Source organism: Mixophyes fleayi, chromosome 1 (assembly GCF_038048845.1).
Source record: "Mixophyes fleayi isolate aMixFle1 chromosome 1, aMixFle1.hap1, whole genome shotgun sequence".
In the NCBI taxonomy this organism is placed as follows: Eukaryota; Metazoa; Chordata; class Amphibia; order Anura; family Limnodynastidae; genus Mixophyes; species Mixophyes fleayi.
The window spans coordinates 206,473,102-206,489,436 of record NC_134402.1 but is presented as its reverse complement, the minus strand read 5'-3'; the positions used below and the strand labels follow the sequence as shown (position 1 = coordinate 206,489,436).

General features: G+C 40.4%; 1 protein-coding gene across 2 annotated transcripts; it reads right to left on the bottom strand.

Moving 5' to 3' along the window:
* Positions 1 to 388: 388 nt before the first annotated feature.
* RAX2 (retina and anterior neural fold homeobox 2) lies at positions 389 to 6,455 on the bottom strand. Of its 2 annotated transcripts, none has more exons than XM_075204814.1 (3): positions 6,261 to 6,455; positions 3,299 to 3,549; positions 389 to 1,265 (listed from the first exon to the last, which is right to left on the bottom strand). In XM_075204814.1, the coding sequence occupies exons 1-3, from the start codon at positions 6,277 to 6,279 to the stop codon at positions 825 to 827; spliced, it is 711 nt and encodes a 236-aa protein (XP_075060915.1). In that variant the 5' UTR covers positions 6,280 to 6,455; the 3' UTR covers positions 389 to 824. The 2 variants fall into 2 exon arrangements, with proteins under 2 accessions (XP_075060915.1, XP_075060916.1); XM_075204815.1 differs by having other exon boundaries at positions 6,205 to 6,286.
* Positions 6,456 to 16,335: the final 9,880 nt, after the last annotated feature.

Below are 16,335 nucleotides of genomic sequence, written 5' to 3'. Positions count from 1 at the left end.
AGGTTCTTAAGAGGGCCCTGTCCCCTCCCCCCTGTTACAAACTCATTGCAGAACAAATGTTTAATGACAAGCAGATCAAATGCAATATGTATGGTACTCATGCATGTTCAGTGAATACACAGCTTGGGTGTTCATTTTAATTACAACTGCAGTTTGCATTATGTTCAAATAATGTTGGATTATTGGGAAATAGCAGTAATATTTGTAGTTTATTAAAACATTTACATTAAAACCAATATGCGTCTGAATGCTAAAATGTATTCAGACTTTGGTCCACAGGCACATATTTATAATCTTAATTTAGAAGTATTTAGCTCAAAAAGACCCAGGTTTGGCTGTCTTTAATAAACTACATTCTCAGCTTGGTTTTTCACTTTTGAGTTTGTTATAGAAGCTGTGCCCTATAAGATTCTGTCATTCAACAGCTTTCAGTAAAACCTTGTATTTGAAACTTATTGTGCATCAGGACATTTTATAGTTTTTATTTTAGAAAAAAATAGTCAAACTGATGGATATTTTCTGAATATATAATTTTGGTTTTCATGGGTTTTTTTTGTGTGTGTGGTTATTGTTTTTTTTTTTTTTTTTTTTTTTAAATATATAAATGGTTTGGAACGCAGAAGCACGACAATACCTTTTGAGCCGATAGCATTGACACTTCACACTAAAGAACTTTTTCATTAATTTTTTACGTTTTGGTAAAGTTTCCCAGTAATTACAGTCACCAAACAAAGGGTTACTTGAAGTCAATGTTGTTCGTGCACAACTGTGCCTTAAGTTGAGATATTCAATTCTGGATTCAACAAGAATATAATAGTTGTAGGTCAAATTGGCTGCCAAGTCTTATCTATGGTCTGAATGTGCTCTTTGGCTTTCATGCGAAGAGCAGCAATACTTGAGCTTCTTTGGTCTAACTCCTCTAATGGAAACTTGTCCACAAAGCCTCCCATGCACTGGTAAGGGACACTGCTTAGAGGTTGTATAGATGTCATTGGTGGTGTACTGTTGAGGAAGGTATGACCAGCGTAAGGTGACTGTAGATTTTGTGAAGGAGCCATAAATCCTGGCATGCTGTGCACTGTGGTAGCTGCAGAGATGGGGGAAGTAAGCCATGGATCCAGTGGCAAAGAGGAACTTAATGGCCCAACATTGGTGGTTATTGGTGTCCGTGAAAATGAGAAAAGCGGGGAGTCATGAACTTTGGCAGAAGAAGACTCCACCTTCTCCTGACGTCTCCATTTTGCCCTTCTGTTCTGGAACCAAACCTGCATCAATCAAGAAATATGGGTATTTCAAAAGGAATGGAATTCTATCAATGAGTACAATGGCAGGTTTTATGGAGGGAGAGTGAGAAATCTCTAGCATTAGGATAAATGCAATTATCGTTCCCAAGACTGAGATCCCAGATAATGATGATTCCATTAACGGCTCGAGGTGGCCGCTAATTAGATAGTTCATTTTATGGATTAGTAGGGGGAGGAAGCTAAAGTGCATAAGGTAATAAGAAGGGAGGGAAATCAGTACATTGAACAATACATGAGGGTGGAAGTAGAGCAGGTATTTTGGCTTAGTGATAGCAGTTTTAATACCAGATAGGTGGTAACAACTTCAGGAATATATCTAATTAATTTTCTAAAATTGCTATTGCCTGAAATACAACATTAGCCTCAATGATGTTGGAAAATATAACTTTTATAGTTCTCTGTGAAACTATTAACTTGGGTTTACCTTTTCGAAGACAAACTTAGTTTGGAATTGCACTTTTACCTGTCATGATGAGAGTACATGATTTTTGTGCTATTTTTTCATATATAGATTTTTTTATTTTTTTTTTGTAACAGTTATTCGGGGTTGTGGATTAAAATCATAACTGAATAACTGGCTGAAACAAGTGAACAAAAGCAAACTAATTTCACCACGGGATTAGTTATACCATGCGCATACACATACATATTTGTGCCAATTTATAGAGAAACAAATTATCCTGCCAGAATCTTTTAATGAAACTGGAGGCGAACAGGAAGAATGTACAGACTCTATACAGATAGCACTCTGGTCAGTTTGCCCCTGCATTACTGAGGCAGTAATGCTAATCACCATCACTTAATTGTGTCTAAAAATAAATACAAAAATACTACTCCTGAAATGAAGTTCAACCAATTTGTACTGCAAGTCAATTTATTTCAGGAGATATCATATCTCCTAATGACCATGGGCCTGATTCATTAAGGATCTTAAATGAAGAGGTATCTTATTTCAGTCTCCTGGACAAAATCATGTTACAATGCAAGGGGTGCAAACTAGTTTTCTGTTTTGCACATAAGTTAAATACTGACTGTTTTTTCATGTAGCACACAAATATCAACTTTAAATGTCAGTGTACAAATAAGCTATCAAGTATTTGTGTGCTACATGAATAGCATGAATACTTGATAGCTTATTTGTACACTGACATTTAAAGTTGATATTTGTGTGCTACATGAAAAAACAGTCAGTATTTAACTTATGTGCAAAACAGAAAAATAGTTTGCACCCCTTGCATTGTAACATGGTTTTGTCCAGGAGACTGAAAAAAGATACCTATTCATTTAAGATTCTTAATGAATCAGGCCCCATATTGTAAGTGGACATTAAAGTTGATGGCTGGGGCATCGCTGGATTCTCACCGATAGCTTGGAGGACCGGACCAGTTAATTGTCCCATGGTCATTAATTGTATTGAACTATCTGCAGTAAGTATGAAGCAAACAGCACCTTCATATTAGTAGCATACATTTTGTGATGTCATTGGCACATGTCCTCAGTATTAGGCAGTCTAGGGAAAGACCATGTAAACCAGAATCAGGACTCCCATCGCCAACCTACGCTAATACATCCAGGCAAAATGAATCTATGATACCTGGCCAATTACTAATAGATTTACGATTAGATGTATATGTGCTAGAAAAAGGGGAGATCTACTGAAGTATCTTCTGGTCCCTAAAGGTCTTTACAGGACTTTATAAAAATAAATATCCCCCTTACGATTCTATATTACTACTTCAAACCTACATCAAATATCGTATAAAAGCATATGTATCAGCCGCATCCCCAAACACAATATACTTTTAGTTTACATTACTCCAAAAAAAAACAAATATATATGTATGTGTATATATATATATATATATATATATATATATATATATATATTATTCTTTATATATCAGCAAGGCCCCCCTCCTCCCTTTTTAACACACGAACACATTGTGCTTGAAATTTGGGTATGCAAAATAAATGGTTAATGATTATGGATTCACCTGTACTCGAACCTCTGGCAGACTAACTTTTATAGCAAGCTCCTCTCGACTGTATACATCTGGGTAGTGAGAATGCTCAAATGCACGTTCTAATTCGTGAAGTTGATAGGTGGTGAAGGTTGTTCGATTTCTGCGATGCTTCTTTTTGGGCAGCTCATCTTCTTCCCCTTCTGGAGGTCCTGGTGTCGATGTATTGTTTCCCCTTAGGTCACACAAGTCCCCTTCACATTTGTCTAGAAACATCCTGGGTACTGTCATGACAGAGGATCAAAAGTTGTCACTAAATGAGGCAGACTATCTCTGTAAGTTTGTGCAATATCTACAGTGGTAACTCACTTGGTCACTTTATTTTTTATATTTTGTAAAAACAAGTACCTGACCTAAAATCAATTTTACATAATTTTAATACCTAAACTTTATACCACTGATGAATATCAGGAAAGTCGAGCAACATTTACAAAAATGTTCATTCAGGTTTTATTGGTAATTAATTAAGATTTATTCATTTTGGAAATACACCCCAGCTAGAGGTTAACATTAGATCCATAGTAGGGAACCAAAAGAAATGACACTCAACCGATCATATTTTCTATTTGATAAGGCACCAGACACTAATAGTTTATGAGACAAAATAGCCCACTCATACAATCTACTCTTATGTGTCCCCAATTTGAGGTAGGATAGGGATACAGGCAAGTGGGCTACCCATGCTGCTGTTTGCTCATAGTACTCCATCTAAGCTTCTTATCCCAAGATCTGATCTACTGTTGAGAGATTAGCAATGTTTCCATCTTGTCACAAATTTGCAAACTACTGCATAGTTGGTTTCCAGAAGGAGACACCTCTGAAGAGATCAGAGTAATCAAGCAATGCAAGATACTGGTTTCTGCTCAAATGATGTAAAGCTTCAGTGTGCCTTAATTCTGAGCAAAATTGTATATTCTCAAAATAGAAGCAAACCATTTACATTTTGATATTGGCAAGAAAATCATGTTTGAAGAGGAAAATCTATTATGAATGCTAATATATGGAACAAGTCATATTTGGATACAATGCATGTGCAAGTATCATCTCTTTTTAATATATAAAGGAAGACAGATATTGTAGACTGTTTACTATTTAAAGTCCCACATTACTTCCATGTAAGGTCTCCTTTTTTTTCCTGTCCCATATATAGCTGTGAAAAGTAATGTAAATGGTATGCTTTCAATCTCACTTTATTGGATGTTACCTTTTTATAGATACATAACTTTATTATATCTACTATGAATATATACAATCACAACTGACTTAGACAATGGAAAAGATTATTAAATCATTGTTTCAGTCCATATTCAGTACCTTTTTATTGTCTCTCAAGTGTAACCTATATTTCACCTCCATTAAAGGCAGTGTTTCTTAACTCCAGATCGCATGCACCTCAACAGCTCATGTTTTGAGGATTTCTGTTTGTGAAATAAGGTAGCATAATTACTGACCCAGCGATGTAGACTAGAGGCTAAATTTATCATGCTGCGAGTTTCTGGCGGGTTGGTAAAGTGGAGATGTTGCCTATAGTTACCATTCAGATTCTAGCTATCATTTTGTAGAATGTACTAAATAAATGAGAGCTAGAATTTGATTAGTTGCTATAGGCAACATCTTCACTTTTCTTGATAAATTTACCCCAAGTCACCTTTACATGAATAAAGAAATACTCAAAACATGAGCGGTGTGTGAGGACTGGAGTTTAGAAACACTGACTTAAGGTATTCATCAAACTGTTTTAAAAACCCAAAGTGTGTTGCTTGATAGAAATGGAAATGTGACAAGAAAATGTGATATAAGCAGTAGCAGGAGCAGCACATTAATCAAAAAGGAATGGCATAAGCTTGTTTTGAACAGGCAAGACAGTAGTAGTGTTTAGGTGATGAAAAACAGATTACCAGTAACTTTCTCCAACTATGTCCATAAATTGCCTAATTGTGTAAAAGAAAGCATCAAGCTAACAATTTGTCCCCTTCTAACATATTATAGTAGAACAAATAACCACGTGAATTATCTATATATGGACATTTTATTACATACAAATCAAAGCTGCTTATTCAGATGAATCACACAAAATAAAAACAAAATGACCAAAAATATACCCCTGTAAAAAGCCCCCTGTAATTTATTTTTTGGTATGCTTTTCTATTGAAGAAAACGTTTACGAATTAGCCAGAAATTGCTTTCTCATTTGTTCTAAAATTGTCCTATACAGAGTAACCATATGCTGATATCACTGGAATATTGAGATGCATTATCCCTACAACTTACCCTCATAAATCCCACAATAAAAATACTCTCAAATCACCTCTTATTTTTTATCAAAGGAATAACCATAACTCTTAGTGTACATCATAACTGTACAGAACCTATGTGTCATGAATTTCCATGGCAGATGCTACAGTTAAGAACAGTTCTCAGAGGGAATTATGGTTCAGTAGCATTCCACTAAATGTTTACTATATGCAAAATTATACCAATGCTGCACCAAATTTGTATCATGCGTATCCCAAAATAATATCCCCATATTTATATTCTCAATACAACCATCCATTCATAGTACAAAATAAGATATATTTTTTGTATAATTTTGGTTTGAAGAAAACAGTAGACAATCAATTTAGAAATTATATTCTCTAAACGAAAAAGGCAGTTTTTTCCTTAACATTTAATGAAAAAACTGATTGTCACACTATATGGGGTATCAGGGTTAATGGTGATCCTTATCATTTAAAACTGCAATCCTATTACACACTATAGATGTAAAAAGATCACAAACCCTAAATACACTCTTATTTCTCATTCATAATATGTATTAATGTGTTTCTCCCATTGAAGTTTATTTTTAATAAGTTACATTGACTAGCACTCATTTCTACCTTGCTTAGCTGAAACTATCCTTGTATTGAGCTCCTGCTTCAGTTGGTTAGGTTACCTGGCAGCGTCTCTTCCATCTGCACTTAACTGCAAGCAAACAAACAGATCAGCCCCAAAATAAGATCCTCCAGGCTTTGGAGATTTAAGCAGTGATGGCTGGGAAGGGGGGCCAGCTTCAGTTAGAGGAAGATCACGAAGGAGAGGGAATCTTGGTGAAATCTTCACAGATGTCCAGAGGACTGAAGGAAGATTCAGCAGCCGAAGAGGGATTACAGGACTTTATTAAAGGGTCACCTCCCCCTCTTAATGATGATTGGCACTTGCCAAGGGTTGGAGAGAGAAGGCACATAAGTGTAAAAGGAGGGCAAGTTTATTTTATTATTTAGTAGCCCTAGAATTAATTTACACTAGTCTCCCAACATGTTAAATAAATATTAATTTAATAAGCACCGGTTGACACAATCCACCATCTTTCTACCAAATGAATAAAATAATACAAGTTTGTTCATTGAAGGTTTCTATGACACCCTGTGATATGAATGACTGGTCCTTACTGATAGGTTTGCTTTTTGTCTGTGTCCTAATTTGAAGAGACATTTTGGGTTGTGTGTAAATTTGCCAAAACCAATAACATTTAGAACATCCACACACACTCAGTACCTACTGAAACACATGTATTTTTTCCTGGCACTTTTACAAAGACCAAAACTAACTTTGTTCTTTGTTCTTTGTAAGCACTTTCATTAATACAAATCTACTTTACATTAACAACATATGTGTACAGGGTTATAATTGACTGAAATAGTAAACACTGGATAAAAATGTGTTATTCGTAGTACTGCAGAGGAAAGTAATCCTAAAAATGGGTAAATCGCAAAATTGCAGGACAGTGTCAGCTTGGGAATAGGATTGCAGCAAAAAAACAACCTTGATGGGGAAGTTGCGATTATTATTAAATATAATATATAAACTAGTTTGCAGCCATACAAATATATAAATAATATTGCTATATTTGGATGTGTGCTAATTATTTTGTATATATTGCTTTCAGTGGTCATGTAATGTGTACCCAGGGGAGTAACTAAAAATGTCTGGGCCTCATAGCAAAAATGTGATGGCGCACACTATGTACCATAGTCATAGAGTCACACAATGTCCGTTCCTTTCACAGTCAGTATCCCACAGGACAGATAGCTAATTGCATTAGTAGCATTGTACTCTGGATTATATACAGTCATTGAATCCTCATTATTTTCTAAATCAAATAATTACCTATATAAATTGTTATTCTGTAGATGCATTTTAGCCCAGTCCTGTCCTGCCTACTGTGCACATTAAAGTCAAAACTCTGCTAAGGCTCTTTTTTCCTTGTCTGTAGTATCTGCCTTAACCTCATTGTGACAGGATGGACCTATGCCAACCTGTTCGGGTGTTGTTGGGGAGTGACTGGGCTTGCCTTGCCACCGTCCCTTTTTCACAGTAGGATGGTCCTTTGCTTGTGCCTCCACTAGGCTCCTTAGCGGCACCTAGAACTGCGTCCCTCTGGGTAAATCTCACTGCTATGGTACCCCTTTCCTGGTACACCTGACCTGTTGCCTTCAGATCAGGTTGCTGTAGATGGTCCTTCCTGGCCTATCACACTGGCCAGAGCTTCAGGTAGCAGGCAGAGCGTTGGTACTGGATACAGGGTTCCAACCTCAGAACAGCCGAATAACAAATTAGAGTGGTTTAATCTGCAGGTCATCAATCAATCAATCATAGTTTGAGGTACTAGTGATATCCAGAAAGTACAAATGGCATGATGATATATTACATGGTCAAACAGTCCTCCTTTTATACAGATTTAAACACATGTTGTCAGGGGGTAGCCCAGCCCCCTGATCCGCCCAGGCACTGAAATGTCTCATATCACATTAGATAATTTAACATCAGGATATACTCTTGCATCTAACGGGTTGGGTATGTTACTGTGGCTGCCAGAAATCCGACAACACTTACCCCAACAAGGATGGACGACCGTCTGTTTCCCAACACAGTTGTAATCCCAAATGTTTATTAAACTGATTTGCAATAATTCCGATCAGATAACATGCCAGCACCTGTAAATGACGTAACTTTTAAAGGCAACAGTATTGTTTCTGGTCTTAAAGGGGTAATTTAACACAGTATCACTCTCACAAGATCTCCTCAGTAATAATTAGGCTTCCCTACCTAAAACCAGCACGACATTGAATTAATAACATTCTCATTTAAATAGTAGACCTATTTCCCCCTACCAGCCTGATATTAACTTAACTGTACACACCTTAAATAAATACTACTATTTCGCCCCCAATTAAATAATTAGTATTCACATTTAATAAGTAAATCTATTTCCCTCCCAAACTACCCCAACATTAAATAATTGGTATTCACAATTAATAAATAGCTCTCCTTTTCCTCATCTCAGCCCCATGTTCAATTAAAATCCACCAAACCACTGCAGCATTGATGCAATTATGCAATCGACCCAGCTTAAATTAATACTCACTACCATGACACCACTATTAAATTAAATTGTCCCTACCAATAAAATAATATATCCAACCCACTTTTAAATGATTAGCCCCCACCACACCATCAAATTAATACCCAGCCTCCACCCCCTTTACAGTAAGAGCCACCTCACTGCACACTTACCTTTCTTTTCCAGATTTGTAGATTTCAGAGGCAAACTCATCTGTCTGCCTCTCGTTTCCTGCACACATGGGACTGCACGTTGTCATGTGGTGGAATGGGTTTGTTTCTCTGCACTGTACAGCTAGAAATATAGGAATAAACGATTTGCAATGCAATACATATAAAATTATGGTGGTATATGTGCACGGTTGTTTAGTGGTTAGCACTTCTGCCTCACAGCAACTGGGGTCATGAGTTCGATTCCCGACCATGGCCTTATCTGTGTTTGCATTGGTTTCCTCTGGGTGCTCCGGGTTCCTCCCACACTCCAAAAACATACTAGTTAATTGGCTGCTATCAAATTGACCCTAGTCTGTCTGTATGTGTGTTAGGGAATTTAGACTGTAAGCTCTATTGGGGCAGGGACTGATGTGAGTGCGGTCGCTGTACAACTCTGCGGAATTAGTGGCGCTTTATAAATAAATGATTATAGGCTATCAGTGGCCACATTGTAGGGTAGACCTGTACACCTGCTTGTTAATGAAAATATTATTTATCAGGATCTGAACAATTGCTGATTGCCGGCAATTTTCACACACAGCAGTCTCTACAGTTTAAAGAGAATACTGCACAAAACAAAAACATCCAGTGAGCAGCAGTTTTGTGGACAAAAAAGCCTTGTTAATGAGAGATGTCAGAGGAAAATGGCCAGACTGGATCAAGCTGACAGGAAGGCAACAGTAACTCAAATAAACCTGTGTTACAAAAGTAGTATGCATAAGAGCTTGTTGAACCTTGAAGTGGATGCCTACAACAGCAGAAGACGACACCAGACTACTTTCAGCTAGGAATAAAAAACGGAGGCTACAGTGGGCACAGGCTCACCAAAATGGTGAGGTGAAGATTTAAAAAGTATTGTCTGGTCTGACGAATCTCAATTTCTGCTGTGACATTCAGATGGTAGGATCAGAATTTTGCATAAAAAATATGGATCCATTCTGCCTTGGGTCAATGGTGCATGTAGGTGCTGATAGTGTAGAAATTTTTACTCACAGGAAAAATTTTCCATTCTCAAGTTTAAATGTAAAGGCAACACTGCTCATGTCTGATGTGACGCGCTGGACCTTTCTGACGCCCTTACCAGGGTATGCTGCACAACCCTGGCTCTCTCATCTTCTGTTTCTCCCGTTTCCCAAATAAATTTTTATTGGGTTTTAAGAACACAAACAGGTTATATATGCATTTTCGACAGAGTTGCTTTGGTTGGTAAATTATAATGATAATCTAGCATTATGGCACCAGACCAATAAAAGATTAAATATGAAAATCATTTTTTCCAACCAAATATAATAACTGCTATTAACCTAATAACATATAACACAAAGACAAGGGGGAGAGGGGGAAGGGTAACAAAATTAGGATGTGGTGGGTGGATAGTTATAATGAATACACTCGTATCATAGCCTCTGATTAGGTCCTGATTGACCACACAGATTATATATAAGACAGAACCCACCCAACCTTACAAATCCAGTATTCAAATGCGTTTACAGGTTCAAAAATCAATTGGATTGGTCTAAGCCAGGGGTAGGCAACCTGCGGCTCTCCAGGTGTTGTGAAACTACAAATCCCAGTATGCCCTGCCACCTATCTGCTGGTTATCTACTGGCAAAGCATGCTGGGACTTGTAGTTTCACAACACCTGGAGAGCCGCAGGTTGCCTACTCCTGGTCTAAGCTGTAAACTCTGGGGAATCTATAAAATGTAACCATGGGCCCCATATGGCATAATACGTTTCAAGAGAGTCTGTAGCAGAAGGGTAAGTTTCATCCATAGACCTGTAAAGCTCTAATCTATTGGTTCAATCTCGAATATTGAGTGGGGTGGTTGTTCTCCATCTCACTGGAATTACTGCCTTAGCTGCCCATATCACAAATTTTAATAAAGATTTTTTAAAACAGGATATAGTCATATCTGTTTTGTTAAGGAGCCAGAACACCGGGGTGTCAGGTATGGCTTGGCCAAGCAGCTTCCGTGAGATGCGTATCACCTGGGACCAGAAAGGTTGTAATATGGGGCAATCCCACCAAATATGGAGTAGGGAACCAGATCATTCACCCATTTTTCTAACCCACGTCACCTTTTTGCCACCTTCAATTCATTTCTCTACCTGTAACAATCCTGACCAGGTTTTGTTACTTTCCCTGTCTGCTCTGTTTTTCTGTGCATCACATGACTCACCCTCAGGGCGTGGTTACTTTACCTGCTTTATTTAAACTCAGCACTGACATCTGCTCACTGTCAGTGCAACTTGTTGCTAGCCTGATTCCTTGGACTCCTGTGTATCATGTGTCTTCCTGTGTATGAGTTTCAGTTCTCTACCTAGTGCTGGAGCACTTCTACTGGGATTTCCCTGCTGCAAGTATCATCTTGTGCATATTACCAAGACTTTGTTTTCTCTCTATTGTGCCTCTACTGATTCACAGCCTGCTGCAAGTCTGTTCATGTGCATATAACAAGACTGTTATTGTGTTTATCCTTGTCACGCTCCGCCGTGGCTATTGGACACCTGCATATTATCATCTGTGCTGTGAATAGACTGCTATTGTGTTTACCACCTTGTCACGCTCCGCCGTGGCTATTGGACACCTGCATATTATCATCTATGCTGTGAATAGACTGCTATTGTGTTTACCACCTTGTCACACTCCGCCATGGCTAATTGACATCTGCATATTTATATATATATATATATATATATATATATATATATATGTTTTTCATTGAAGTTTTGAAGAACTACATCGTGTCTTGCCTCCCTTCTTCCGCATTGTTGGCAGAACTTTTTAATCAAAGAAATATTTCGCCTCCGCGGCTGTCCACTCCATATCGTGTCAGACCGTGGTTCACAGTTTGTTTCAAGGTTCTGGAGAACCTTTTGTTCACAGTTAGGCATTAAATTGGACTTTTCATCGGCATACCATCCTCAGTCTAATGGCCTGACCGAACGGACTAACCAAGAGCTCAAAAAATTCCTACGAATGTATGTGTCTGCTCACCAAGCGGATTGGCTGGAACTCCTCCCATGGCCTGATGTCACGGGCACTAGGAGTCTTTACCCAGGGATCACCAGGTGATAGGCTTACCAGAGCAGTATAGGTGGTAATATGGTACTCTGGTAGCAGGGTGATCACGGAACAGGAAATAGCAGATGATGAGATGCTCAGGAAAGTCTATGACTAGCAGCACTGGCAATATGGAGGTAGTAATACACGAGGAACTGTATGGACAAAGGACACGTGAAGGTAGTCAGTGGTCTGCGGTAGCAAGTTGTACCACTGCTATAGTGAGGAGGAATGTCCAACAGAAACGAGGAGGTGATGAGAGTCAGCGGTCTGCGGATAGCAAGTTGTACCGCTGTCTGAGTGAAGGAATGGAATCCAAGTGGAGGTATCCGGGGAGTCAGTGGTCTGCGTTAGCAAGTTGTACCACTGCTATGTGAGAGGATACTGGAACAGGTGAAACTGTAAACAGGGGTCAGTGGTCTGCCACTAGCAAGTTGTACCACTGAATATATATGTGAGGAGGTGCACGGGGAGAGACTGCAACACAATATATACACGGGCACCTTGACTTTGAACCACAGTGATATGCACAATATAAATGTATAGATGACTGAACAATACTGCCAATATAGAAAGTCTCTTGAAGTAGTCCAGCATAAGATAACACAGTCAATGATGGCAATAGACTCAGCGGATAGCACACTCCAGAGGAGAACCAACACAGTCCAGCAAGGTATGCAATACACAGCACAGTCAATGAGAAGTATGCATACCGTGGTTCAGGAGGCAGTCAGACAGGAGTGCAGAGATACCTGAACGGCAGGAGGCCGGCAGGATGCGAAGACCCTGGATGGGTGAAGCGGTGGTCTAGTAGGTGCAGCGCACGGGTAGGTAGACCAGCAGGGAACACAGGAAAGCGTGGAGAGCGGATCAGCAGTAGATGGATGAGTAGTGCTGAGGAGTAGCAGTAGCGGGTCTCTGCGGGAACACGGAGGTAGCCAATAGCAACCAGCAGGTGCAGTAACGATGGGACACGGGAGAGCAGAGTTGAACAGGCACTGTTGATCACGGAGAATAGCGGGTAGCAATAGTGGAGGCAGACTCAAGGAAACACGGGAGCGTTGACAAGGACTGAAGACTGAAGCGCACAGAGGCAGCGGATAGGAATCAGCCAAACAGTCACGATGAAACACAGACGGGTTGCAGGTTGAAGACTGTAGTGCACGGAGGCAGCGGATAGGAATCAGCTAGCAGTCACGATGATGAAACACAGACGAGTTGCAGGTTGAAGGCTGTAGTGCACGGAGGCAGCGGATAGGAATCAGCGAAACAGTCACGATGAAACACAGACGGGTTGCAGGTTGAAGACTGTAGTGCACGGAGGCAGCGGATAGGAATCAGCTGGCAGTCACAATCATGAACAGGTGAGTGGATGTGAATGAAAGACTGTAGTGCACGGAGGCAGCGGATAGGCATCAGCTAACAGTCCCAATGATACATGGTAGAGTTGAAGTGGTTAGAAGACTGTAGTGCACGGAGGCAGCGGATAGGAATCAGCTCACAGTCACGATGATACAGTAGATGGTAGAAGTGGTATGGGAACCACAGTAGCAGAAGTGGTTTGGAAACCACAGAGGTAGAAGTGGTTTGGAAACCACAGGAATCAGCAGGGCTGAATAAACAAGGAAACACAGGAACACCTTCAGAGACTCATGGGGAATGAGACTCCAAGATCAGGCAATGTGGTGATGACCACAGGTGCTTAATATAGGGAGGTTGCCTGATCTGCCAATTAAGTTAAAGGAACATACACTGGAGGTATAGAAAGGGCTGCGCATGCGCAGTCCCTCAGGATGGAGGACGGCCACGGTTCCTAAATGTCCGGGAAGAAGCACTCACAGTCCGGTGAGTGACAGTACCCCCCCTTTTAAAGGTGGGCACAGAACGCCTGGAACCGGGCTTGTCCGGATTTTTGGAATAAAACTTCTTCAGAAGGGCAGGAGCATTAAGATCTTCAGCTTTGATCCATGAACGCTCCTCAGGACCAAAGCCCTTCCAATGAACGAGGAAACGGAGGACTCCTCGCGAAATTTTTGCATCCAATACCTCAGTAATCTCGAAATCCTCCTCCTGATGAACTTGAACTGGCTGCGGTGCTGAGGAAGGAGTCGAGAAACGGTTGATGATGAGAGGTTTGAGCAAGGACACATGGAAGGCATTGGAGATCCGAAGATTCTTAGGAAGAAGAAGTTTAACACATACTGGATTGATAACTTGAATGATCCTATATGGACCAATAAAACGAGGGGCGAATTTCATAGATGGAACCTTCAAACGAATATTTTTGGTAGATAACCAGACACGATCTCCAATTTTTAGTGGTGGAATAGCCCGCCTCTTCTTATCTGCGAAAGACTTATATTTGTTAGATGTCTTCTTTAAACAGGTTTTGACCTGAGACCAGATATTTTTGAAGGTCTGACAAGCAGTCTCCACAGCAGGAACTTGGGTGGGCGGGAGGGCAGGAAATTCCGGAAAAGACGGATGGTGACCGTAGACCACAAAGAATGGAGTTTTGGATGATGACTCATGGTACATGTTGTTATGGGCGAATTCAGCCCAAGGGAGCAATTCTACCCAGTTGTCTTGGTTGGCTGAAGAGAACATCCTAATAAAAGTCTCAAGATCTTGATTGACTCGTTCCGTTTGTCCGTTAGATTGCGGATGGTAAGACGATGAGAGTGCTAATCGTATGCCCAAGGTTTTACAAAGGGCCCGCCAGAATCTGGAAACGAATTGTACTCCTCTATCTGACACAATCTCAGACGGACATCCATGGATGCGGAAGATTTCTTTAATGAAATGTTCAGCCAGAGTAGACGAGGAAGGTAAACCGGACAGAGGGACGAAATGAGCCATCTTCGAAAATCTGTCTACCACTACCCAAATAGTATTGTGATTCTTACTTGGTGGCAAATCAGTAACGAAATCCATACTAATATGGGTCCAAGGCTTGGACGGAATGGGTAGTGGTCGCAGCAACCCTGCTGGAGTTCTGCGGGAGGATTTGAACTGAGAACATAAATCACAGGAAGCAATAAACTCTTTGACGTCTCTCCTCATTGAAGGCCACCAGTAACTACGAGAGAGAATCTCAAAGGTCTTATGTTCACCGGCGTGTCCAGAAAAACGAGAGGCATGGAACCACGAAAGGATTTTCCTCCTCAGAGTAGGAGGCACGAGGGTCTTCCCAAATGGTAGCATTTTGGTGGATGAAGCAGCCAGAGAAATACATTTGGGGTCTAGAATAGCATGGTTGGGAACCTCTTCTACATCAGAGGACGTCACAAAAGCTCGAGATAGAGCGTCAGCTTTCTTGTTCTTAGCAGCTGGTTTGAAGGTTATAATTAATTCAAAACGGGAAAAGAAAAGAGACCATCTTGCTTGACGAGGGTTCAAGCATTGAGCAGATTGCAAATATGACAAGTTCTTATGATCCGTGAAGATCGTCACCGGATGGCGAGCTCCTTCCAACAAGTATCTCCATTCCTCTAATGCAGCTTTGATGGCCAGCAACTCCTTGTCCCCGATAGTATAGTTTTTCTCTGCGGGCAGAAGACCCCGAGAGTAGAAGGCACAAGGATGTAATTTTTGTTGCTCCGAGCGTTGGGAGAGAATAGCTCCTAAGCCCACATTAGAGGCATCTACTTCTAGGAAGAAGGGGAGTGTCACATCAGGTTGTCGCAGAATGGGAGCAGACGAGAAGGACTCTTTGAGGATTTGAAAGGCTTGGAGAGCCTCAGATGACCATTGCTTAGTATTAGCCCCTTTCCGAGTTAAGGCCACAATGGGAGATGCAATGGATGAGAAGTCTTGAATGAAGCGTCTATAGTAATTGGCAAAACCTAAAAAACGCTGGATGGCACGAAGAGTAGTTGGCTGAGGCCAATGTAGTACAGCATTTACTTTGTCTGGATCCATCTTCAGGCCAACTCCGGAAACTATATACCCCAAGAATGGAATCTGGGGTAACTCGAATGAACATTTTTCCAATTTACAGAACAATGAGTTTTTCCGTAGTCTGGAGAGGACCTCTGCCACATGTTGGTGATGAGAAGGCAGGTCCTGTGAGAAGATCAATATGTCGTCCAGGTAGACAACGACACATACATATAATAAGTCCCGAAAGATCTCATTGATGAAATCCTGGAAAACCGCGGGGGCATTACACAGCCCGAAGGGCATTACTAAATATTCGTAATGCCCATCTCTGGTGTTAAACGCGGTCTTCCATTCGTCACCGGAACGGATTCTAATTAAATTGTAGGCACCACGAAGATCCAACTTAGTAAATATCCGAGCTCCCTTGATGCGATCAAATAGCTCAGTGATCAGCGGAATGGGATACCG